The sequence below is a fragment of the Pelodiscus sinensis genome, chromosome Z, assembly GCF_052426305.1.
Source record: "Pelodiscus sinensis isolate ZL-2025 chromosome Z, ASM5242630v1, whole genome shotgun sequence".
NCBI lineage: Eukaryota > Metazoa > Chordata > Testudines > Trionychidae > Pelodiscus > Pelodiscus sinensis.
This window is the reverse complement of record NC_143085.1, coordinates 24933628-24959747: the sequence shown is the minus strand read 5'-3', so window position 1 is coordinate 24959747 and position 26120 is coordinate 24933628. Positions and strand designations below refer to the sequence as shown.

The 26120-nt window shown below is 44.4% G+C and overlaps 1 protein-coding gene across 2 annotated transcripts in view; it reads left to right on the top strand.

The window, feature by feature from the left end:
* Positions 1 to 25333, top strand: part of TMEM132C (transmembrane protein 132C) — a 464089-nt gene extending 438756 nt beyond the window's left edge. The window contains exons 6-9 of one of the 2 annotated variants that reach the window (XM_075898466.2): positions 294 to 499; positions 1131 to 1404; positions 2591 to 2782; positions 21989 to 25333. In XM_075898466.2, the coding sequence (XP_075754581.2) occupies positions 294 to 499; positions 1131 to 1404; positions 2591 to 2782; positions 21989 to 23188 (1872 nt within the window). In that variant the 3' untranslated portion in view covers positions 23189 to 25333. The remainder of the gene's footprint in view (positions 1 to 293; positions 500 to 1130; positions 1405 to 2590; positions 2783 to 21988) is intronic. The other variant, XM_075898467.2, reaches the window with a different exon arrangement.
* Positions 25334 to 26120: the final 787 nt, after the last annotated feature.

Sequence of the window (26120 nt, the reverse complement as noted above, 5' to 3'; positions counted from 1 at the left end):
AGATGTGATCAGTGAGTGGATCATTGAATAACAAATAGAAAACCAGCCAGCCGCTTCAGAAATAGTATCCAGTCTTTAGGCATCTCCAGCATAATTATGCCTTCTGAGCCAAAGGAGGATTTTTTTTTACTTTAACTAGTTCCATTGTAAAATGCTATCATTAACATGCGTAAAGAGAAAGGAGGCTTTTTTGTTTGTTTTTTGTTTTTCGGATGCCAGGTTTCCACTTTGAGCCTGCTTTGTCGCAGTAATTATCTTCTTTTCTCTTTCTTCCCCACCCTCCTTGCCTTTAGGTTTCTGACAGATGTGACTATGTGTTTGTCAATGGCAAAGAAATGAAAGGCAAAGTGGATGCAGTAGTGAATTTCACATACCAATATCTGAGTGCCCCTCTGCAAATCACAGTCTGGGTTCCACGGCTGCCTCTCCAGATTGATATTTCAGACACGGAGCTAAGCCAAATAAAAGGCTGGAGAGTCCCCATTGTTTCCAATAAGAGGTTGGTTTAATCACTTAATATGTATCATGCATTTTCTTAAAGTGACCAGAGCTGATTTTAACCCTAGGAAAAACAGCTCTCATTACAGTTTGCATCTGAATCCCAGCTCTCCCCCTGCCCACCCATTCACAAGTAGTCAGTGATTTTCAATGGGATATATGCTCCTAAGTCAGTTACCGAGATGGTCCAGTGGCAGAGTTTGGATTTGAATCCAGTCCATAGTTGCAGGATGTCTGGAAGGGGCTGTGAGCTCTGGCTCGTTCGTTGCAGTGGAGCTCTTCAGAGAAAAGGCACCAATATCTCACACCTATTACAATCATGTGAGTAATGCCATGAATCAACAATGAAATTAAATGGCATGACCCTATGTGCTACAGCAGCTGATAGGGACACTGAGGGGTGCTCCCTATGCACTCTCTCCATTGTTCTGACCAAGTATGTTGTTTACAAGTCAAAGGTGATCACATTTCTGCTCTTAACAACAATCACTCTTCTGCTCTTGATGTTACTCCAGGAAGTTGTTTTCCTTACTTAGCAGTTTGCTTTTAGTTTTCACTGCAGGAAAAGGGGCTGCGAAAGAGTTGTGTCTTTAAACCCTTTTTTCATGCGTCCTTTGACTTTTTTTCTCAAGGCCCACAAGGGACAGTGACGATGAGGATGAAGATGAGCGGAAAGGCAGAGGCTGCACTCTCCAGTACCAGCATGCCATGGTGCGAGTCCTAACACAATTTGTTGCTGAGGACTCTAGCCCTTGGAATCAGCTGAACTACTTGCTGGGTTCTGACTGGCAGTTTGATATTACAGACCTAGTGATTGACTTTATGAAATTGGAGGAGCCTCACATTGCCAGGCTACAAGAAGGAAGGATTTTGATAGGACAAGAAGTAGGAATGACAACAATCCAGGTACATAATCTGAACTGTTCTGGGTTCTACTATTCCTGCTTTAACTCATAATGGCCCTGAAAGAACCAGGACAGGATTCTGCTAAAACACCTGGAATTTTACACTCATGTATTCCATTTCCGGTCAATTAAAACATATGTAGCAAAAGCCACTACCACTGTAGTGAGACAAATCAAAAGCTGTATTTCAGCCTCCTTGCTGAATGCACCCTTCTTGCAACTGAGAAGATCTTAGTAAACAGGCTGCTTTCCCACATGGGAGAGGCTCCCCCTACAGTTTGAGTAGTAGAACTGCTGCTTAGAAACTAAGGGCCTGATTTTCAGAGATACTGAGCACCCATAACACTAATGTTTTTCAACTGGATGTAAGGTGTTCAGTATCTGTGAAAGCTACTCTGGGGGCCATATCATTAGCTGGTATAAATGAAGAGTGTAGTGCTATGCTTACTTCCACTGGCTGAGGATTTGGCCTCAGCATCACAGAAACAGCAAATGTAGCCACAGACTGTGGGTGGGAGAGATTGTGTGCAGGCCTGGCTAAAGGGTTTACAGGGCCCAAGGTAGGGCATTGGGAGTGGGGCCCCAGGCCTGGCTGGTGGAGAGTGAATACTTAGCAGCACGGAGCCCCAAAAGCGTGGGGCTGAAGGCATTTCCCTTGCTCACCTTGCCTATGGCCGGGACTGATTGTGTGTGTCGATTAACTATCCCCTGCTCTCTAAATGTTCAGAGGCATATAGAGACTAGCCATTTGCATCAAGGGAATCAGTTTCCCATTTGGCAATGACCTGCATGCTGCACTGGGATCTTCGGGGATAGAGAAATGAATATTTGCAAATGGAAAAAGAAAGAACAAGTCCTGGAAGGTGCTGAGACCCTCCAGCACCCTTTGAACCTTCTGAGGATGCTCAGCACCTTGCAGGAACTGGGCAAAATTAGTAGAGGAAGGATGTATGATTTCCTGGTTTATCAGGAATTAACAGAAATAATGAGAGTAAAATAAGAGAGTCCCTATTTGACATAGTAGCTGTGAGCTGTAGGCCTTCCTCGGGTTGGGTTCTTCTTGCTTCCTGCATGAAACTGGACTGTCCTCTGCCAGGCTTTTGGCACAGGTAGATATGGAGTGGTGAGATGGGTCACTGCAGTTGTTAACCCTTTCCTGATCCTGTTCCCTTTCTGTTCTTCCAAAGGTTTTTTCTCCTCTGTCCGACTCCATTCTGGCAGAGAAGACGGTGACGGTACTAGATGACAAAGTGACCATAACAGACCTTGGGGTGCAGATGGTGGCAGGGCTGTCACTTTTCCTCCAGCCAAGCCCAGCAAATCACCGAGCTATTGTGGCTTCAACGATTGCTCAGGAGCTGCTTCATACCCCTAAACAGGTAGGGTTCATACCAGTTCTCTTTGCTGCTGGCCTGTAGGGTGGGGCAGCGGGGCATCACTGCAGAGCTCTGATGAAGTTGCACCCCATTAGCATGTTTCAGGGGAAAACAACATCAACTTTAATTTACAGGTTTAACACATTTCCATAGCCTGGCCTCTCCAGCAGAGGGCCTCTGATGCTGGCTTCCTTTCTCTTCCAACCCCAAACATTCCGACTTCCTTGTGGACTAGGTTTGCAAAGGCTCCCTTTAAACACCAGGCCCTTTACAGCTCTCCTAAGCCTTTATTACACTGAGTCACATGCTCTCTCTTTGCCATGAGCTTCACCCTTGATCTCCAAGCCAGAGAGCAAGAGAGTCCTGCGCTTCGCTGTGATTTAATATTTGGGAGAGCTATAAAACAGCGAAGGGAGAAAGGTGAGCTCATTCATTTTTCCATTGGATCAACAGCAAGCAGCTAGGGTTGCCAGATGGTTTCAACAAAAATACCGGACACACTTGACATGACATTGCAATCGACATTACATCTTATTTAGAAAATACCAGACAGTTCTATTTTCTCATTTATATTTTCTCAATTTGTTTTCTGAACAGAAAGCTCAAATACTGGACTGTCCAGTTCAAAACCGGACACCTGACAACCCTACAAGCAGCTTAGTCCCTATCTCCTTTTATTCTGCAGGCTGACTCAGAGGAGTTAGTTGTTCAGCTCATTAGGGGATACCAGTATGTGTATCCTGCTTAATTCAAAGCCGGCACATTTTCACATCTGCTGAGAGAAGGGTCTCAAGCAGTGAATTTCAGGTCACATAACCTATACGAGGATGAGGAACAGAAAACAGTACCAACTCCCAGCAGACGTTTTCTGCAGACAGACCTGCCGATGGGGGAGATGGGAGCAAAGGAAACAACTGCGCTGGAACCCAGCCATTCAAAAGGGCCTTGGGCTCCCAGCCGCTGCCTCTGCATGGTCTGGGAAGTGTGGAGGGCTGACTGTCCCAGCCCTGCTCCTTTTGCTTGAGGCTCCACCCCCCCCCTCCCCCCCCACACACACACCTTGTCCAGACACCTGGCGAATTTGTTAGCTCCTCTGGCTGCAGAACTGATTAAAAACAAGAGGATGAACAGCAATGGAAGTGACAAGGGACTGTCCAATTCCAATTTCACTCAGCAGAGTAGAATACTCCTATTCAGGGCTGTCTTGTGCCATCCACAGCTACTGCTCTCACTGTTTCATCCCTCATAAATCAGGATGAGCTCGGTTCAGGTTTTATGGCCCATTTCCACACTGATCACTCTATGATTTTCTGGAACGCAAGAATAATGTAGATTGTTTTATCACTTAGTAGTTAGTGGCAGGATGACATCCAAGGGGATGTGATGCCCATCTGTTTAATTTATTTCACCGAGGATCACCCGAATCTTATGTAATTAACCCATTTGTGCCCTTGATTTTGGAAACCGCTTTTCTTGACAGATGCCGTGTTGGAAATGAACGATTCCAAAGCTAGAAACAAATCTAACCTAGTTAGAGGGCAGGGTGGGGTTTTTTCCTGCAGCTTGTCTAGGAGTGAGTATAACATGCCGGATTGAGAATAAAACAGCCTGTGGGACAGGAAGGGTTGCATAGCTCAAAAAATGGCAAAGATATTTGCCAACATAGGTTTATGAGCATGGTAAAGATCTGACCAGTTCCGCTGGAATCCCTGTTCAGCTGAACAGTGTGTTCATCTGGTTGTACCTGCTGTATACCCCTTCTCTTCCCTGCCCTGCAGAAAAGCTCCATTGCATTATGCTGGCTGAGTGCATCCATCAAGAAGCAAAAGGCTGTCAATCACCCTTCCCTTAATGAGGGCTGGCTGCTCCGCCCACCACCTCCCCCATCTAGAAACACAGAAATGGCTAATTCCCTTCCAGTCCTCATTGCTTCTATCAGGAAGGAGCAAGGAAAGAGAGTCCTGTAGCTGGCAGAGCCAAACAGTTCTGAGACAAGGGCTAGGGCTGCCTTTCCTGTCCTTCCTACTCCCTTCTGTCCCTCTCTCTGTGCTTCCATCTGCTACTGTAAACTCATCTGTTTTTATCAGTATGGCTCCTTCTGTGTTGTCCTTGCAGCCCCTCCAAGCTGGAGCTCTTATGCATGCTCCCCACACCCTGCCCCTGCCTTTCCTTTTTCTTTTCTTTTCTTCCCTTCCCAACCCCCCTACCCTCGGCCACCCACCAACCCCCATGCTAAGTATCTGAAGATGGGGTTTTATATGCTTGCAAGCTGCATACCTCTCCCAGTGTTCACCTGTTGGGCTGATTGCTGCCCATAACTGGTGTCATTCATGCACAGAATTCTCCCCCCACTGTCTGATCACCAGCATAGCCCACCCTTTGCAGCAGCTATGGGAGCATTTGTGCCCACACAGCCATGTTCTGAGAGCATCCGGTGTGTCCTTGCTGCAGAGGGCTGAACTAATTTCATGGACCATTGAATTTTTCCCCAGCTTATATTCAGAATCGCTGAATGGTCCCTCTCTCACCAGAAGATTGGCCCTAAAGGTTCAGAGTTCTGAATTGGTAGAACAGCTGGCTGCTATTCCTCTCCCACACTGGAAGGGGTTTAATGTAGGACTGTCTGGAAAACAAGAATTCATTTTAATTCTTTAGCAGAACAAACCTGAAGTCTTTCAAAAAAAAATCATGAAAGAACAGGACAGACTCCAGATTAACCAAAACCATAGCAGCTAGGGGGCTCACCCAGAATTTGGAGCTCTGGGTTTAGGTCCCTATTCTGCCGGAGTCAGAGCAGGCCTAGAACCTAAGTCTCCCACATGAATGGCTTTAATCCCCTGGCTGTAGAATCAGTGTCTCCTGTAGGAGCTGTTCTGCTTTTTATACAGAATTAAATGTTCTGTGGACCAGCATGGTGAAACTAAGGGTATGTCTACACATCAAAGTTAATTCGAAATAACAGCCATTATTTCGAATTAACTTTTACTAGCGTCTACACAGCCAAACCACTATTTCAAAATAAATTCAAAATAGTGGAGCACTTATTTCAAATTTGGTAAACCTCATTCTATGAGGAATAATGCCAAATACGAAATAGCTAATTCGAAATAAATGCTGTGTAGACACTTATTTCAAAATAGGGGGCCTCCAGCCTTCCCAGGATGCCCTTGTGGCCACTCTAGCCTCAAACAAGAACACTTCTCTCCCTCCCCCGCTTCCCGGAGCCCTTAAAGGGGTTAACTCTGGTCACAGTGCCTGTGCCAGCTCCAAGCCTGCCAGCCCAGAGCCAGCAGTCACTGCCCCTGATCCAGTGGCCCCAAAATATGAGCCAGCAAGCCACTGGCAGCCAGCCCTCCACCGCTCCCCAGGAGCAGTCTGCCAGCTCCCAGGAGCCTGCCAGGGCCTGGAGAAGGCGGGCGCCTTCCTGGTCCAGGGTGGAGATCAGGATGGATCTTACTTAGGTTTGGGGGGTATGCCCCCAACATCCATGATCTCCGCACTAGACAAAGGAACGTGGCCATCTATGGCAGGATAGCTGCCAGCCTGGCCACCAAAGCCACATGTGAACCCAGGAGCAGGTTCGCATGAAAAACAAGTTGATCCAGCAAGATCCCCAACCCTGAGCCCTGAGCTTCCCCTCCCCCTTCTTCCCCTTGCTTCTCCCTTCCAGCTCCCTCCTCCCAGGTTTCCCCCTCCCCTCTTCCACCCTCTTTCTCCCCTCTCCCACATCCTTTCTCCAGTCTCACCGTTTTCACTCCCCCCCCCCACACCACCACCACCAACAGTTTTGTTAAATAAAGAGAGTTTGTATTAATGAAAATACGTGTATTTTATTTGACATCAGGAAGAGGGGCTGGGAGGGTAAATGGAACGATGTAGGGGAGGAATGAAGCACAAGCCCCCAGTGGGGCAGACCAGGGAGGATCTTAGTGCTCCTCAGGGTGGAAGCTGTCCCACAGGGCCTCCTGGATACTGACAGCCCCCTGATAGACTTCCTGGATGGCAGGAAAAGTGCAGCCAGGTTTGCATCAACCTGTTCACGAGAAGCACCAGAGTGCCCAGGGGCAGCTCTGGCTCCATGTTGCAGAGTGCTGTGGTGTTCCAAGCGAGGGCAACCAGAGCACACAGAGACACAAATGCTTTGCTGTCCCTCATCGAGGTAGGCAAGTAAGCAGGGAAAGCTGAGAACCGGCTGCTCGGGGTAGGATCCCTTTAAATACAAGCCTCATATAACCTCAGGCAGCAGCCTCACAAATAAACTCCTGACCTGATGCCCTGCCGGACCTGATTCCAGCCAGCCTTCAATGCAATTCAGTGTCCACTCAGTGTGGATGCACTATTTCAAAATAGCAAAACGCTATTTCGAAATGCATTTTGTGTGTAGATGTGTTATTTCAAAATAAGCTATTTCGAATTAACTATTTCAAAATAAGATATTTCGAAATAGCACTTTTGTGTATACATAACCTAATAGGATAGCTCTCACACAGGGTATGGAAGTCCCAGGTAGAGATCTCTCCTCTAACTCAGGCAGAGTAGGAACTTAAACCAATTCTTTTATATCTTAGCTGAGTGTCCTAACCACTGGGCTCTTGCCGGTTCTGGGGACTCTGGCTTTTTCCTTTTGACCAGAAGTTCCGCAATGGACTAGAGAAATGTTCATCCAATCTCTCTTGTCTGCAAAAAGTTTTGATTTTGATGACACAATCTTTCCAAGAAAAAAAATTAATTGAAAAATTCCCGATCAGCTGTAATTTGAGGCATTTGATCCACCAACTTTCTCGTCCATAAAAAGAATCCAGAGTTTCATCCTGCCTAGAGTGACTTTATTTAATAGGTCCCTGCTGACACTGATAAACCAGACTTTAAAACCCACCTTTATGATCCATTCATCTGTTCTCATGGTTTTGATAATAATCATAGAATCATAGAATAATTGGACTGGAAGGGACCTCAAGAGGTCATCGAGTCCAGCCACCCGCCCTCAAGGCAGGACCAAGCTCCGTCTACACCATCCCTGACAGATGTCTATCTAACCTGTTCTTAAATATCTCCAGAGAGGGAGATTCTACCACCTCCCTTGGCAATTTATTCCAATATTTGACCACCCTGACAGTTAGGAATGTTTTCCTAATGTCCAGTCTAAACCTCCCCTGCTGCACTTTAAGCCCATTACTCCTTGTCCTGTCGTCAGAAACTAAGAGGAACAAATTTTCTCCTTCCTCCTTGTGACACCCTTTTAGATATTTGAAAACCGCTATCATGTCCCCCCTTAATCTTCTTTTTTCCAAAGTAAACAAGCCCAGTTCATGAAGCCTGGCTTCATAGGTCATGTTCTCTAAACCTTTGATCATTCTTGTCGCTCTTCTCTGTACCCTTTCCAATTTCTCCACATCTTTCTTGAAATGTGGCGCCCAGAACTGGACACAGTACTCCAGCTGAGGCCTAACTAGTGCAGAGTAGAGCGGCAGAATGACTTCACGAGTTTTGCTTACAACACACCTGTTGATACAACCTAGAATCATATTTGCTTTTTTTGCAACAGCATCACACTGTTGACTCATATTCAACTTGTGGTCCATTATGACCCCTAAATCTCTTTCCACCATGCTCCTTCCTAGACAGTCGCTTCCCATCTTGTATATATCGAACTGATTGTTCCTTCCTAAGTGGAGCACTTTGCATTTCTCTTTATTAAACGTCATCCTGTTTACCTCTGACCATTTCTCTAACTTGCTAAGGTCATTTTGAATTATGTCCCTATCCTCCAAAGAAGTTGTAACCCCACCCAGTTTGGTATCATCTGCAAACTTAATAAGCATACTCTCTATCCCAATATCTACATCATTGAGGAAGATATTGAACAGTACGGGTCCCAAAGCAGACCCTTGCGGAACTCCACTTGTTATCCCTTTCCAGCAGGATTTAGCACCGTTAACAACAACTCTCTGACTACGGTTATCCAGCCAATTATGCACCCACCTTATCGTGGCCCTATCTAAGTTATATTTGCCTAGTTTATCAATAAGAATATCATGTGAGACCGTATCAAATGCCTTACTAAAGTCTAAGTATATGACATCCACCGCTTCTCCCTTATCCACAAGGCTCATAATCCTATCAAAGAAAGCTATCAGATTAGTTTGGCATGACTTGTTCTTCACAAACCCATGCTGGCTATTCCCTATCACTTTATTACCTTCCAAGTGTTTGCATATGATTTCCTTAATTACCTGCTCCATTATCTTCCCTGGGACAGACGTTAAACTGACCGGTCTGTAGTTTCCTGGGTTGTTCTTATTCCCCTTTTTATAGATGGGCACAATATTTGCCCTTTCCAGTCTTCTGGAATCTCCCCTGTCTGCCATGATTTTTCAAAAATCATAGCTAAAGGCTCAGATACCTCCTCTATCACCTCCTCTATCAGCTCCAGGCCTACCCTGTCCTTGGTCTTCCTCTTGCTTTTAATGTATTTATAAAAGGTCTTCTTGTTTCCCTTTATGCCTGTAGCTAGTTTGATCTCATTTTGTGCCTTTGCCTTTCTAATCTTGCCCCTGCATTCCCGTGTTGCTTGCCTATATTCATCCTTTGTTATTTGTCCTAGTTTCCATTTTTTATATGACTCCTTTTTTATTTTGATATCATGCAAGATCTCCTTGTTAAGCCAAGCTGGTCTTTTGCCATATTTTCTGTCTTTCCTACACAGCGGAATTGTTTGCTTTTGGGCCTTTAACAACGTCCCTTTGAAATACTTCCAACTCTCCTCAGTTGTTTTTCCCTTCAGTCTTGCTTCCCATGGGACCTTACCTACAAGTTCTCTGAGCTTATCAAAATCTGCCTTCCTGAAATCCATTACCTCAATTGTGCTGGTCTCCCTTCTACCTTTCCTTAAGATCATGAACTCTATTATTTCATGATCACTGTCCCCTATACTGTCTTCCACTTTCAAGTTCTCAACTAGTTCCTCCCTATTTGTTAAAACCAAGTCCAGAACAGGTTCTCCTCTGGTAGCTTTTTCAACCTTCTGAAACAGAAAGTTGTCTCCAATGCCGTCCAGAAACTTATTGGATAGCCTGTGCCTCACTGTGTTAGTTTCCCAACATATGTCTGGATAGTTGAAGTCCCCCATCACCACCAAATCTTGGGCTTTGGATAGCTTTGTTAATTGTTTAAAAAAGGCCTCATCCACCTCTTCCACCTGGCGAGGTGGCGTGTAGTAGACTCCTAGCATGACATCACCCTCGTTTTTTACCCCTTTTAGCTTAACCCAGAGACTCTCTACACAGCTATCTCCTACGTTCATCTCCAAATAATGCCACCTCTAAATCTTTGTTGTTACTCGGTGTTCACTCAGACTAACATTAAGTTTCTATCAGTGTTCTCTGGTGCATTTTAAGGTCTGATCTTGCTCCCACTGAAAAAAATTTACAGCTCCCATTTACCTGAGTGGGAGTAGGATTGGGCACATCTCCTAAGTCAGGTCAGACAGCATCTGCTGAATACAGTGTGATTTTTCATTTTACTACATTCTGGCTCTGTAACGCAATTGCTCAGCAGTCCTGGGATTTGCAAATGCATTTGGTGTCCTAATGCAACCAAAGAGCAATGAAAGCAGCCCTCTAAATTATTTGCAAAGGATTTATTTCATTTTTGTGGGGTTTTTTTGTTTTGTTTTGTTTTGTTTTTGAGTTAGAACAATAGAAAGGGCCCAGGCTCAAGCTTTGAACCCCCAGCCAAACAAAATATGCAAAAGAGACATTCCAGTCCTTTTACCAGGTGACAGAATGCCTGGTACCTCCAGCCAGTGTCCTCTCTTCAAAAGCTAGGTGGAACAAATTAAACCTATATTATGCCCTGAAATCATCCAATCTGTGCCTTTTTGAGCAGGGGCAGGAGTACATTTCAGAGCCTACCATGGCCCTTATGGAGAATTCTGTGACAGGGATCCAGTTTCACTACATACAGTGCTATAGATGTGTTCAGTGGACTATAGTGAGTGTCTGTCAGTGTCAAATAGATTGGTCCTAGCCACTTAGAGCTCTGTAGGTCAAAACTGCCATGACAAAACTTGCCTGGCAGTTCACAGACAACACAGTACAAGTCCCAGAGTATAAGTCATAATGTGCTATATAAAAGCCATCCTTACCCATATGTAAAATATGCAGTCGCGTAGGGCGCCCGAAAATTTGGGGTACCAGTCGGTTTTCATGTCCATTTATCCACCTCCTCCTATCCCTGTTCTGTGGCTGTGCTTCCTCCAGTGAGGAGTTAGCAAACTTAAAAGTGAAAAAGCCTGCCAGACCTATTAGCAAAACACTGAACCTGTGAAAAAGCCACTTGGTGGTTATAAAGCCATTTAACAGGCATTTGCCAGCCCCAGTGATGCTGTGAGTTTCTGAATTTACTTGTTAATCAACAGGGCAATAGTATAACATATGTTTTAAAAATATTTCATTAAGGTGTTGTTGAGATTATAAAATCACATCTCTAAAAAATCATCATCCCCCAGCTGCCATCGGGTGTAGGGGCAACAGTTTAATAATATTGCCTACGGTCCCATAAATCCTAAGGACAGCCCTGTATATAGATATGACATTCTAGCCAACCAGCTCCAGCTTCTGAATCCAAATTGCCTTTTGGTGTTTGAACTTTCAGAGCTGGTCAGGTCATCTGGTTGGGATATACACCTTGAGAGCCAAATGCCTGTAACTGTGATCAGACTGTGCAGAAGATTTGCAATTCTGAAAGGTCTCAGGTATGTTTGAGTTGAGTAAAGGCCTCAGGCTTCATGACAGATTTGTGAACTAGAGGGGACAGATCCCTCCCGTCCCACTGCTTCACATATAACATGAAGAAAACGAGGCAGATCAAGGAGTTTAAAAAAGAGAAAAATACTGGTTGGCTTTGTAGTTCAGGCAAATTTATCAGGTAGCATCTCCCGACTAATCAGCAGCTCCGAGTAAGCAGAGATGATGTGATTGTTCACTGATGTAGGTGGTGATGCTGAAGAGGTCAAGCTTATATAAATAGGCAAAGCGTGCTAGTTTCACTAGGGTGGAAAGGAGAGGAGAGCAGTAAATGATGAAAAACCTGACCAAACTGTGTCTTGACAAGTGCAGTGCTGCATGTATTTAGGAAACAGCATGTCGTTCAGAAATCAGCAGCTGCTGTGAGAAGCAAATTCTTCATCGCTTCTGAATCAGGTTCCACTGTCATTAGAAGTGATCTGATGTATGGTATCTGATTCACCTCTAGTCTCCCTAGTTACTGGGGAAATAATCCCCTCTTGTGAGGGATGCTGACAATGATGTAAATTCGTGGTTTGTTTATTTATAAAGAGCACAACTGAACAAGGCGATGAAAACTAGTAACCCCACAGGCTGTGTATTTGTGCTTATTAATTAATGAATACAGGCATTTGTCACCTTTGGCATCTGATAGGGCAGCAGCTTTGCTGATAATAACGTTTCAATCCATCTTCATCTGCTGATAGTAATTGGAGGCCCTTGTCAGAGATTTGGAGGGGATTTATTGATGCGATACATAGGATTTGCAGAAATAGCTCCTTGAAGGACGTGGCACTAAATCATTTCTATTTCTTAAGCCTTTCAGAATTTTTAATCATTTGGGAAATTTGCTTCCTTACCTTGCATTCGACTTGCCTTTAAGTGAAAGAGTCAAGAAGAGGATTTTGTGCCTATTTGAATTTTTGACCAGATGAGAAGTATTTTGGCAGGACTGGGGAATTCTCACTCTTTTTTTCCCTTTTGATTCAGAATCTCCACTGTTCACATTCAACAGATATCTGTTTCATTGTTTCTTCATAGAAAGGTCCCTTAGCATTTAAAAATTCAGTGCAGGTTGAAAAGAGTGGCAAGGAATCTTGGTTAATTGGAGTAAATCATATTTATGGCCTTAAACCTCATTTACTCTTCATTGCTTTCACTTCCCAACTATCAGAATTGTGCTTTTGGGGGACAGTAATTGTAGATGAGGCTGGTAGCTCCTACCACTGTAACACCCTGTTGTCACTTGCTTACAGCTTTACAAACATGATCTGATTGAACTGAAATGTCCCATCTGCCTCAAACTGATATATAGATACAGATAGATATATAATCTATATATACAGCCAAAATGGTTTAGCCATTCTTGAGAAAGAGACTAGGAAGCCTAGTCTGAACTACCTAGTCCGTGCCGTGTGTAGCCGTGCGGCACGGAGTCCGCACTAGCGGACATTTAAAAATGGCGGCGATCGGCGAGATGCAAATGAAGCCCGGGAAATTCAAATCCCAGGCTTCATTTGCAACTCCGGTTGCCTACATTACCACCCTAGTTCGAACTAGGGTGGTAGTGTAGACATACCCCAGGAGATTAACTGAAAACATACAAAAATCATTAAGATTCCAAATAGGATAGTCAGGGCTCACTGAAACAACCAGTTTCCTATGCCAGAGAAATTGGACAAGTTACTTAGCCATTTCCACAGGGAACTTGGCTCTTCGTGAGGAAGGTATGCAATTTGTTCCAAGTGGCTAGCGCGATCTATTACATCATTGGTGTTGTCAGGTATATATACACAACATTCTTTCCAATGAGAGCACAGGTCCCTCCTTTTCCTGCCAGCACTATATCCAATGCCTGGCAGTTTTGGAGGGCCATCTGTCGGATCGCTCCTGTTTCTTTGGCCAGGACCCTTAAACTTTCTCCGGTTTCATTTGCCATGATTTCAACTACTGCTTGTAACCTCAGGAGCCTTTTTACATGATGTATTACTCCCCCAAATGGGATAAAGGAACCACCAATAGCCTCTTCCCAAGTTAAGGGACTTATGTGATTCACATACCATTGGGCATCTGACAAGTTCCTCCTTTTCTGCCTAAAATTGAGGTGTTCTCATGGGAAGGTCTCTAACACTCAGAATTATGGGAAGAGTTGGGTGGGATAACACATTCCTGACCAGTTAACTGGTAACACGGTATAGGCTTTTGTCCCACAGATCCAATGATGCCCAATGAAGCTGGGAAGGGTCGGTTGCAGCCATTTGCCATATAGGTGTCTACAAAGGAGGAGTAATATCCCCCAAAGGGCACACGGTGATTCTCCTTACGAGGAGTGATGTTATTTGCATTGCATTGAAAGATTGTACTGTTCTCACTAGGGTGGCTATAGGGGGAGCATGAGAGTGATTTCCCTGTTTGATTCCAGGTTGAGAAAAAATTCATATCCCCATACCCGGTCCGCCATTTTCCAATCTTGTTTGAATAATCCTATACACGATTGGTTACAATATGCTGGAGACAATTGCTCCTCCCCAGATTCAGCCCTGTCCTATTACATACCCAACACCAATGACCTTTTCCCTCCTCCACACTTATCCATTTAGATACATTTATTCCCACTGCTTCCCAAGTGTCCAGTGAGTCCTGGGGAATTAAGTGGGATTGCCAAGACAGGAACACCAGCTTATGAGTGGAATGGAATGTGGCTGCAGACCCAGCAATTAGAGATATTAAGGGTCTGAGCGATCCATACTTGCTGGTGAATAAAAGAATTGTCATTGTGGATTCCCAAGACCTTAAGACACCAGTGACAGAGGAACAGGCCCCGCCAAAGGCACATGTAGGAGGTAAGACCTTTTTGGTTCTTACAACCTCAACTGAGGGAACTGCAGTCACGGTTTTATGTCCACCAGGCAGCAGGCGCTAGACTCGCTACTGCTTCTTCTTGGCCCTTGCTTTTGATCATCGTCTGCTTCCAGCAACCCTTACGCAAACGTAGGTTGTAAGGTATTGCAGGCTGTTCCTCTAAGTCTTCTTCTGGAGTCAAATTGACTCTGCATGGTTCTGAGGCAATGATTGGTCCGCTGGGGGTGGTGCCTTGTTACACTGCAAAGCATGTATCCACTCATTATCCAGCCGTCTGGGTAATGAGCAGCACCTGATGTGGGCACTTCCACAGGGGAACCAAGGCATGTTTGATGGTGGTGTCGTACGTAGATCCAATCACCTGTCTTGAGAGTGTGGCAGGCATCAGAGCTGGGTTCCATCGGCCAGGCGGCTCGAACCTGTGAATGGAAGTGACGTACAGCTTGCATTAGTCCCTTGCAATACTGAAGGGCTGTGTCTACATTGGCCCCCTTTTCCGGAAAAGGGATACTAATGAGACACTTCAGAATTGCAAATGCCGCGGGGGATTTAAATATCCCCCGCGGCATGTGCATGAACATGGCTGCCACTTTTTTCCAGCTCGGGGCTTTGCCGGAGAAAAGCGCCAGTCTAGATGGGATCTTTCGGAAAATAAAGCCTTTTCTGGAAGATCCCTTATTCCTCTTAAAATCCCCCGCGGCATTTGCAACTCCGACTTGTCTCATTAGCATCCCTTTTCCAGAAAAGGGTGCCAATGTAGTGTACTGTGAGTCAAGTTCAAGTCTGAGACTGGAGTAATGGTAGCCATTGTTCACATAGAGCGCCCCATAACAATTTCAAAAGGACTTAATTTATGTCTTTGGGATGGGGTGGATCGAATTTCCATAAGGGCCAATGGTAAGGCCGCTGGCCAGCTTAACCCTGTAGAGTCACAAATTTGTTTTGCAAGCTTAATTTTTTTAGCACACCATTTCATTTTTCAACTGTGCCTGCAGCAGGTGTGTGACACGTAATACACGATCCAGGTGCTGAACAAGTTGTCCGGTAAAATGTGTACCCCGGTCACTGGACAGAGTGGCAGGAATTACTTTGGCAGGCATAATATGATTTAACAAACATAGATAGAATCATAGAACCATAGAGCTGGAAGAGACCTCAGGAGGTCATCAAGTCCAGCCCCCTGCTCTAGGCAGGACCAATCTCAACTAAATCAACCCAGCCAGGGCTTTGTCAAGCTGAGACTTAAACACCTCTAGGGATGGAGACTCCACTACTTCCCTAGGTAACCCATTTCAGTGCTTCACTACCCTCCTAGTGAAATAGTTTTTCCTAATATCCAACCTGGACCTCTCCCACCACAACTTGAGACCATTGTTCCTTGGCAACAGACAGTGAATCAGCTTTGCAACAAGGAAAGGCTTCAGTCCAACCTGAAAATAAACATACCATAACCAAAATAAATTCATATCATTGACGTTTAGGTATTTGTACAAAATCAAGCTGCCAGTGCAAGAATGGTGCTTGGGGCAGGCCCCAGAACCCTTGAGCTACCTTTACAGGTTTGCCAACATTGTAGCTTTGGCAAGTGGTACAGGCAGCACAGTGGCGGGCTGCAAAACAGCTGAAATGTGGGGCTCGCCATCCTGCCTTAGTTACAGCAGAGACCATCCCCTCCTTTCCGACATGTGAAACACCGTGAAGCAGGGTGGCCAGAGATGGGTAGAGTGAAAAGTGGGCCACAAAGGCACCAGTAGGCGAGTACCAAAGGGAATCGGGGTATAGAGAGCAACCCTGGGCATCCCAGGAGTCTTTTTCTGCTTCTGGGGCAGAGTCTTGGAGCAGGGTGAGGTCAGAAAGGGACGGCGGTGGTACAGAAACAGAAAGGGAACTGAGAAACGCATCTGGGGAAGGTTCTATGGCAGCAGCATGTTTAGCAGCAGAAGCAGCAAATGCATTACCCTTAGCAACATCAGTATCTGCTGTGGAGTGGCCAGGGCACTTAACAATAGCTAATTCAGATGGGAGTAAAACTGCATCCAGGAGAGCAGCAATGTAGAGGCCATTCTTGATAGAGATACCAGCAGAGGTAGGGAAACCCCGAGCTTGCCAGAGGGTGCCAAAGTCATGTACAACCCCAAAAGTGTATCGGGAATTGGTGTAAATGGTGGTAGAGCACCCCTCAGCCAGAAAACAAGCGTGGGTTAGGGCAACTAGTTCAGCGACTTGCGCTGTCACAGAAGGTAACGGCGCAGCTTCTAGGGTTTCAGAGAGTGATACCCCAGCATATCCTGCAAGGAGACAACCTTGTTTGTCTCAAAAACAGGAACCGTCGGTGAATAACACTAGGTCGGAGTTAGAGGGAGGGACATCAGAAAGGTCGGGGCGCGGGACGGTGACAGCAGAGACAGCTGCAAGGCAGTCGTGGGGTTCACCATCATCAGACAGAGGAAGGAGAGTGGCAGGGTTCAACTGAGAACAGCGCTTTATGGTGATATGCGAAGCCAAAAGCAGTAAAAGTTCATACCTAGTGAGGCGGGTGGAGGAAAGGTGAGCTGTATTACATTGTAGCAGGAGAGTTTCTACAGAGTGAGGGACCATGAGAGAAACAGGAGAGCAGAGGACAAGGGACTCAGACATTTTGACTAGGCGTGCTGCAGCAGCCACAGCACGCAGGCAGGGGGGTAAACCCTGGGCAACAGGATCCAAGATGACAGAGAAATAAGTCACTGGATGATTTTTGTCACCATGCTCCTGAGTAAGAACCCCAAGTGCACAACCAGATTACTCTTTTCTGCCACGAGCAAAAGGCTTACAGTAGTTAGGTAACCCTAAGCCGGGGGCAGTGAAAAGCACTAAAGAGTCAGTTTCTGAGGCAGATAATGAAGGGGAACAGAGGAGTAGATCATTTACATATTGGACCAATGTGGATTCAGAGGGGAAGACCAGGTCAGTGAGGTCTCTGGCTAATGCTTGGGAAAAGTAAGGCGGGCTTTCTGTGTACCCCTAGGGAAGTGTGGTCCATGTGTACTGCTGCCCCTTGTAAGAAAAGGCAAAAAGATATTGGGACTTAGGGTGAACCGGGACAGGAAAAAAAGTAGAACATAGATCAATAACAGTAAAATGAGTTGCATCTGGCGGGATAGAAGCCAGAATAGTTGCTGGGTTAGGGACTACCGGAAAGGTGGGTACGACAATGCAGTTAATGGCTCGAAGATCCTGAACAAACAGCCATGATTTCCCATCAGCCTTTCAGACTGGGAGGATAGGGGTGTTACGGCGCTGGAACACGGAACAATAATGCCTTGTTCCCGCAGGGTGGACATGACCAGAGCTGAGACCTCTAAATCCCAAAAACCCAGTCCCACGACCCCTTCTCTGACCTCATCCCCGTTCCCGGTACTGTCTGCCCTGCCCTGAATAATGCTGTATTTGCAGAGCCATTAACTTTTGTGAGGCCTGCTCCTCTTTCCTTTTTAGAGTGCAGTGGCAATGTTCTGCCACTCCTTGCAATTTGTCCATGGTCTTGGCCTCCCATCCAACACTTATTTGCTTTAACATACTGCTAATAGCAGGTAGGAGACCATTAATAAATGCATGCACCTGTCCATTTTCACCTAGTCGCTGTATACCAGAATGTTGCAGAAAAAAAACCCGTCAGTCAGTCAGGTGTGATAGTTGCCCGGGCTTTCTCTCTGTTGCTGTTTTCAGCAATGTATAGCCGTCCAATTGGTTTTTGGAGTCCATACTTGGGGCATGGCCTCATGCAGGCGCTTAGCTTGATTCTTACATTTGTTCCGGTAGGCAGCGTCAGGACCAGTGTCTGGCAAATTAGAATGGTGCTCAGTGGTGGGCCAATTTGCTGTCGTGAGCCATTTTTTTTTTCATGCTTGCTAGGGGTTACAAGTAGCTTACACAGTTGCAGGAAGTCTGCCTCAGATGGTTCATAGGTGTTGCACACTAGCAAAAATTCCTCTGTAAATTTGGTAGGGTTTTCCTGGGGCTATGGAAAACCTTTTACAATTGATTGGAGCTCCGTGTGGGTCCAGGGTTTATAGCTCCACATGGGACCGGTCTGAGTCTTCTCAGAGGACGGAGTAAAAGGAAGCGCTCGATCTGGTGGTGGGAGAGGAGGTTTCCAATAAAGCTTTTAACTTATAATTAGAATTTTTAAGGGAGGTGAGCTTCAATTCAGTCCATATACGATTTGCCTCTTCCCACCACTGCATGAAGCAATCTACCTCTCCTCTAGCCAATTTAGTTTTGGGGAGGCCAAGTTTGTCTTTTAAGATGTCCACTCGGTCTTTGTCCCAAGATCCTAACAGTGGCCACTGTGATTTGGGATCCCCCAGAATCAATCTAGACCATTTTTCCAGAAATTTACAGGGGTCCGGACCCTTTCTAAAATACATAAACTGAGCCAGGGTCCCTTTAGGGAACTGCCCCCGCTTAGACGTCTAGTTACCCATACAGGAGGACTTCATACACCAATCACACAAGGAGGAAGTTCGGGTTCGTCAGAGCGGTGCCCAGTGCAACACACAAAAGAAGCCCACAGGCTACTGCCTCAGTTGCCCTTGTGTTCACTCCAAGGATTTTATCCAAGGCGCGGTGTGGCTGCAATTGTGCAGATTCCAGTAACACAGACCATGGGGACAGGACCCCTTGGTCAGCCAGTCCCCAGACAGGGACAGCTCCCAGACTCACTCACACCACAGGGAAGACGGATAGACACAGAGACAAGACCGTCCTCAGTCCGGACAAAACACAGAAATAATTACCTGACCAGAGTCCTGATGTTAGATCCCGGGATCCCTACCAGAACAGAGTGGGAACCAACAAGTTCCATGGCATAGACTTCGCTGTGGTTGTGCACCTTTCTGTTCTGGCAGAGGACCGCTCAGGCCAAATGCCCAGGTGCCAGCTGCCACGGTCGTCCTGCAAGATGGTCAGGGATCACACAACCTCAGTGAAGATGGTTGCCATCTCAGTGGAACCTCTAAATTGTCAAAGTCAGACTGGACTCACAGATTTGTCAGACCGCTCTGTTTATTAGCAAAGCCGCTCTGCTAAATGCACCCAGAAAATGTGAGTACCATACAAGGTTCAAACCCCTTCATTTATACAGTCAAAAGAAAGCCAAGTTAACAAGATTAAAAGAAAGGCAAAACTTCACATGATTAGTATGAGGCTAGTCAAGTATCTTCATTTCCACATCAAGCACACAGCAATCTCCTGTCCATATCTCCCTGGTTGTCTCAATTGCTTTCTGCCTAACACCTAATGTTTCCTTTTCCTGTTACCCCATACCCACCTGCCTAGCACTCTGATCTGCATACCTACAAACAACATTAACATACTTTTCTCCTTCCTGGTCAGAGACAAACAGTATTCCTTCAACTTACTCAATTATTACAGCATAATTCATCTTTCTCTTACAGTATAATTATTTCTACTTTCACACAGCCTTGTGTGGGGCTGTATCTTCCAGCCCCACTCATAGCTGCCAGCTCCCAGCCAGCACAAGCTGGTTGCTGGCAGTCCCAGAAGAGGGACCAGTGGATCTGGAGCAGTCCTCTGCTCGGGACCCACCATGGGCACGGGGCTGCTCCCAGATACTGGTTAACCAGTACCCATTAAGCATGACCCATTAAGTGTATATCACTATCCCAGACAGTCAGTACAGCCGATGCCCAAGCCTGTGATACTGCAGACTGACTGCTGCTGGTACTCCCATCCAGACCCACTTCCTCAGATCACCCCTAATGTCATTACCTCACAGAAACTTCCTCTATTATCACCCCTATGTCATTACCTCACAGACACTAAACTTCTTCCCTCACCCCCACTCTGTTCTAAAATTTGATTTGTCAATTTCACATGCGTTCTTTTTTTTTTAAATTGTATCACTTTGGTATATATGGTTGTGCTGATTTTCTTCCACATATTGATCTGAGGAAGTAGGTCTGGCCCACGAAATCTCATCACCTAATAAACCATCTTGTTAGTCTTTAAAATGCTACATAGTTCTGTCTTTTGTTTCAGCTAGACCAGACTAACACGGTTGCATCTCTATCATCATCCAGATTCAGTTTAGCTTGAGTATGTCTAAACCCCTTCCTTCTCCCAATGGCAGTGCGGACATAGCTTAAAAGTAATGCTCAGTAGTTTTGCACTAATATGTTCAACTCTCTGAGGCTTGTTTCATGAAAGATCATTTAATTTCCCATTCTTCCTTGCACTTCTCACCGTTGCTACAGCTTCTGATTTTCCCCTGGCTCTGTTTCATCACTGTATGCAAAGCTTGTCTGCATCACCCGAATACTTTCTCCTCTTTGTGCCACAATATATTTTCCCTTGTTTGGTCCCCAAAGAGCTTTCTGATAGCACTTGGAAAATTAAATATTCAGTGCATTCCAACCTTCTGCACAGCTAAATGCCCCTTGCTGTTTTCACTGAAAAGCTTTAAATTTAACTAGAAGGGTAGCAATTCCCTTTGTTTATAACCATAGTGTAACAAATTGTAACCAATTGAAAACAATATTGGGTTGTAAATTTGTATTATGATTGGACATTAAAAGGGTGGCGATACTTTTCCCTATGGTGATTTTCAGCCCAATTGTTTTGATGTACCTGCATGTGAAGTTATTAAGGACATTTGCAGTGACATATGGAAAGAATAGAACTTTATTTTCATGTAGTTGCATTTCAGCAGCCTGCTTGTGCGTATGCTAACAAAACAAACTAGACGTAGAGCAAATGGGAAAATAAACAAATCTCCTGCAAAGAAAGCTATTGAGACATGGCAAAGTAAATATCTATATCCTCTGGATAAGACTCAAATAGAAAACAACTTTGCCTCTTGACCTCTCGCTTTCTGTTTGCTTCTAATGGTGACTTGTAATGGTACTACCTACAGGAAACAAACACAGTCCAATTAAATCCAAGCTATTGGTATTTCATTATCATAGAGATCTCAGCAGAACCCCTCTACCCATCCTGATTTGGCTAACATGAAAATGTAATGGGCTCAACAATTATTTTCAAGGATAAAGTGTGTCTAACTGAAAACAAACATTTCTAATGCAACATAACAACTGTTTTTCAAGTCTTTTGTTTCTTTTCAGGTGACCCATTTTCAAGACACTTTGAGCATCTTTCTTCTTGCCTGCCACAATATTTATGGCCTATTTAATTTGACTGCTCTGTGTGACATATTTGCATGGGGAAACAACAGGTTTCTCTTTTTCTAGTCCAGTTTTCATGTGACAAGAATGAGGTTTCTTTTAATGGGTATGTTGTTATTACGATCACCCTGTATCAATTATTTCACATTTCCATTTGCAAAACCTGTCCATGAAAGACACTGCTGAGATTGTTAATGAAAAATGTGACCAATTTTCTGCCCCATTGGTCAAGACTCAGCTTGTTTTCAGTGTAGTGTAGAGCTAGTGCCTCCTGTTTTGTTTCAGCTGCATTTCAGAGCTGGGAAGATTGATGAGATGCAATCAGTTGAGCTGCTTTATTTAAAGTCCTGTCTTTAACCATTTCCTTCTTCTTCTAGGAAGCCATAATAAGCATCTGGATCCAGTTCAGTGACAGCTCAGTTACTCCATTAGACATTTATGACCCAAAGGGCTTCTCCCTTTCTACCATATCTCTGGACAAATCTGTTGTCTCAACCCATCAGAGCACCACTCTGAAATGGCCTGTTGTGGCAGCGGAAGGTGAAGGGCAGGGCACATTGATCAAAGTAGACATGATGATCTCTGAAGCCTGCCAGAAATCCAAGAGGAAAAGTATCTTGGCCATGGGCAACAGCAACATCAAAGTGAAATTTGGCCAAAATGATGCCAACTCCAACAATGGCGGAGATTATGATGCTGACGAGATTGAAAACCATGCAAGCGACCGACGGCAAAAGGTGTTGGATCAAGAGCGGTTCGGCCAGGATGGGCGATATTATGGGAGCTCTTCAGCAGAGCGAGAGGAAAGTACCATCAGGAAAATCAGCACCACAGCAAAGTCAATGATCAAAAACAAAGTCATGAAAAACAATAGGTTGGATGGAGGCAAACTCTCAGATGATGGCCAACTACAGAACATTCCTATAGACTTCACCAACTTCCCTGCTCAAGTAGACCTCCCAAAAAGCAGTGGGGGCATGGAGGAGAATGACCTAGTGCAGACACCCAGAGGCCTTAGTGATTTAGAAATTGGGATGTATGCTCTTCTGGGGGTCTTCTGCCTCGCAATCCTTGTCTTTCTAATAAACTGTGCAACATTTGCACTGAAATACCGCCACAAGCAGGTTCCAGTAGAAGGGCAAACCACCATGACCCACTCCCATGATTGGGTCTGGCTTGGAAATGAGGCAGAACTGCTGGAGAACACAGTGGATGTATCACCTCAGCAGGATGAGCACACAACTATTATAGACCGAGGGATGGGCCACGAGGAAAGCAACCACCTCCTCAATGGTGGCACTCAAAAGAGCATCAAGAGCCAAATCCATAGGTCTGCTGAATCAGGGGGGAAGCATGGAAAAGAGCAGAAAATGGAACCTTTGCATTCCCCCACATCCAAACGAAAGCGGGTAAAATTCACAACCTTCACCACCATCCCTCCTGATGATGGTTGTCCCACAGTCAACTCTATCCTGAGTAGCAATGATGACGATATTAAATGGGTGTGCCAGGATATGGACCTTGAGGACTCCAAAGAGATAAAAAACTACATGGAGAAGTTCAAAGACAAAGTGTAGCTCCTAACTGGTTTTCTGGGTTTAACCACACCTTGCTGCCTTCAGTTCTACAGTATATATTGGGACAGAAAAGGGGGAAGGAGGAGATCAATAGGAAAAAACAACAAGAAGAAGGCAGTTTCTATAATCAGGGAAAGAAATTTGCCAAACTGTCCATGGCTTTGGGTTCATTTGTTTGTTTTTCTTCAATAGCTGTTTGTGGGTTTGGGCAGTCAATGGAATACAAATAGCATAAGAAAGTAAGGAAACAGATTGACCAATATGATGAACTGGGCACAGTGAGGTTGTGAAAATGTATCTGAAGGGTCAAAATAATAATAACAATATTACAGACAAGGTACCAAAAATTTTTAAAAAGTGGGAGAGTAAGTTAGTTAATAGAAAAGACAGACAAACGGTTACTTGTTTATGTTTATAATAAAGTATCTGAAATATGGAGGAAAGACCCAGGAAGAGACATTTTAGAGTGATACACAAGCACTTGCTTTCTGTTCTTTCATCTGAAGGGAATACTTGTCCCTGGTGTTAAATATGGAACAGAAAGAAATGATCGGAAGGGGGGCAGGTTGGGGGTTTTTTTAGTAGGCTTCTTTTGGAACTGGACTATTTTCCACCTGCTGTAGCTTTCTTTAAAATTACTCTTTTAAAATTGAATCCAGTAGGTTCTTTATGAACCAAGAAATAATTGTTCTTCTAAATTAGCTAATAATTATCTTTCTTGTCATGTGAAGAACTCAGAGGATTAGCAAAAACTACTAATTCCAGCATGGCGTCTCTTCTGAAAGCATGAGTCTCAGCTGTTTTGTGCTAGCTAGAAACTTGTTCTCTTTGGAGGAAGATTTAATTTAGCTTTTGGCTGTGGGTTGGTTAGTGGTTTTTTAAGTGTCCACAACCAATATTCCCATGTTTCACCAAGAAAAGAAGGTGTTTTCTACATTTTCATTTTAAAATAATAACCAATATGACAGACCAAATGGTGCATACATAGTCCTAGTCCTCACTACACGCCCTGCCCATACTCCTGTTGATCTAAAATATGCAACTTTGAAGTTGACATACTTATACCTAATTACGACTCTGCCTTCCATACAATTAGGCTAGAGTGTGACGCTCTCCTATTGACTCAGCCTACTCTTCTCATCCTGGTGGAGTACTGGAGTTGATGAGAGATTGCTCAGAGGTTGATTTATTGTATCTAAACAGACATGATAAATTGACCTCCAATGAATTGATCACTGCAGTATTGATCCACCATGTAGAGGAAATAAGCAAGTCCTTACTGAAGCTGAGACCAAGACTACCAAAGCCCAAATATGTGCACAGCCTGATTTTTATTTTTTGCCAGGTCAGTGAATTCATAATTTGTCCTGTATTTTCCTCTGATCATCTACTCAATGCCACTAGTTCTCATGGGGGATGGGGAAGGGATGTGTGAAAGATGTACATGCAAACAGAAAAGCAGTTTGTCCCAAGCCCATTTTATTTCCTTATGTTAGGGGAGCTGGGTTTTTAGATGAATAATAATAGTTTGGAGAAAGAGAAATTCAAATGACCAAGGATCAAGCGATATCGTGGTCTACTTTATTTTCATTTGTTTCTATTGGACTAGCACAAACAGGACAATCTGTTACATTGAAAATCAGTTGTTTTTAATAACAAATAGAAGTTTAGTAATGCCTCAGAAACAAATGGGAGATAAAGGCAGAGCTACATGGGGCAGTTCCAGTGATTTCAATGTCAGTTTCCATCAAACAAGGATATGGCTCGGAATCTAAATGTTGGGGGGAAGTCAGACTCAGAAAACCTTTTCATAAGTCAAAAGAAATCTTCATGTCAAATCTTTTTGGAAAGCAATATTACGTCTTGACTGCTAGCAGAGAGCACTTATATTGTTTGTCAACCCTGTCTTTATCTGTTGATCCCACCACATCTATTTTATTTTATTTTTTTAATTACTAAACTCAGTAGGTTTCTTTTTATTTTGTTTTCTTTACTTGGACAAAATGGACCCTGCCACTCAATAACATAGAAGGATGTTTTAACAAGTTATGCCTAGTATGCATTGTAGACTGAAAGAATGTAATATTTATTTATACATCGTATACAAATTGTAATTAAAATGCTTTACATGGCTTGACAAGTTAACACGTCTTTGAGGGGGTCATTTTCTCTTCTTTTTTTTTTTAAATAAAAAACAAACCAAAAAAAAAAAGACCAAAAACAAAACAGTTTTACCTTCCCCTGGCCTAATTGCAGAGAAAATGTACAAACTGCTTTCTGAAAAGAGAATCGAAGAGTGTAGAGATTTTACTTCTATCTCTGACCCTTTTGTTGTAACCCACTCCCATCTCCCCACCCAGTTTGTGGTGATGATGATGAACAGACAGCAGGAAAGGACAGCAGGCTGACAGTGTCCTTGTTAATCATATTCATCTTCATCATCACCATGACCCACTCCAGAAATCTTGCATCTGACATGTACAGCTTTATTTGCAGCCGGTTATAAGTAATTGTGATGCTACTGGGGTGAATACTTGGATGTAGATATGCTGCAATGATTAATAACTGATGTTTACAAAGCACCTTTTATCCCAAAGGAACCCAAAGCACTCTACAAGCTAGGCAAAATATATTATACACACACACACACACACAATATCTCTGAATCCTATCTATGAAATGCAGCCACCTCTGGGGTGAAATACCACAGAACCATCCAGCACAACAGTTAAGGACAGGAAGAATGATACCTATTGAAAATCCTGGCAGAACATAGGCAGAAATTTGGCCAGTACATTTGCAATGAAGTGCTAAAGGATTGTTAATGATCTGAACTAGGCAGGCACACTGATTTACGTCTCCTGTGATAGATGGCAGCTCCAGTAAAGTTGTGTGCCCTGTTATCTCCTGGGTTGTTGGTTCAGTACTGGCT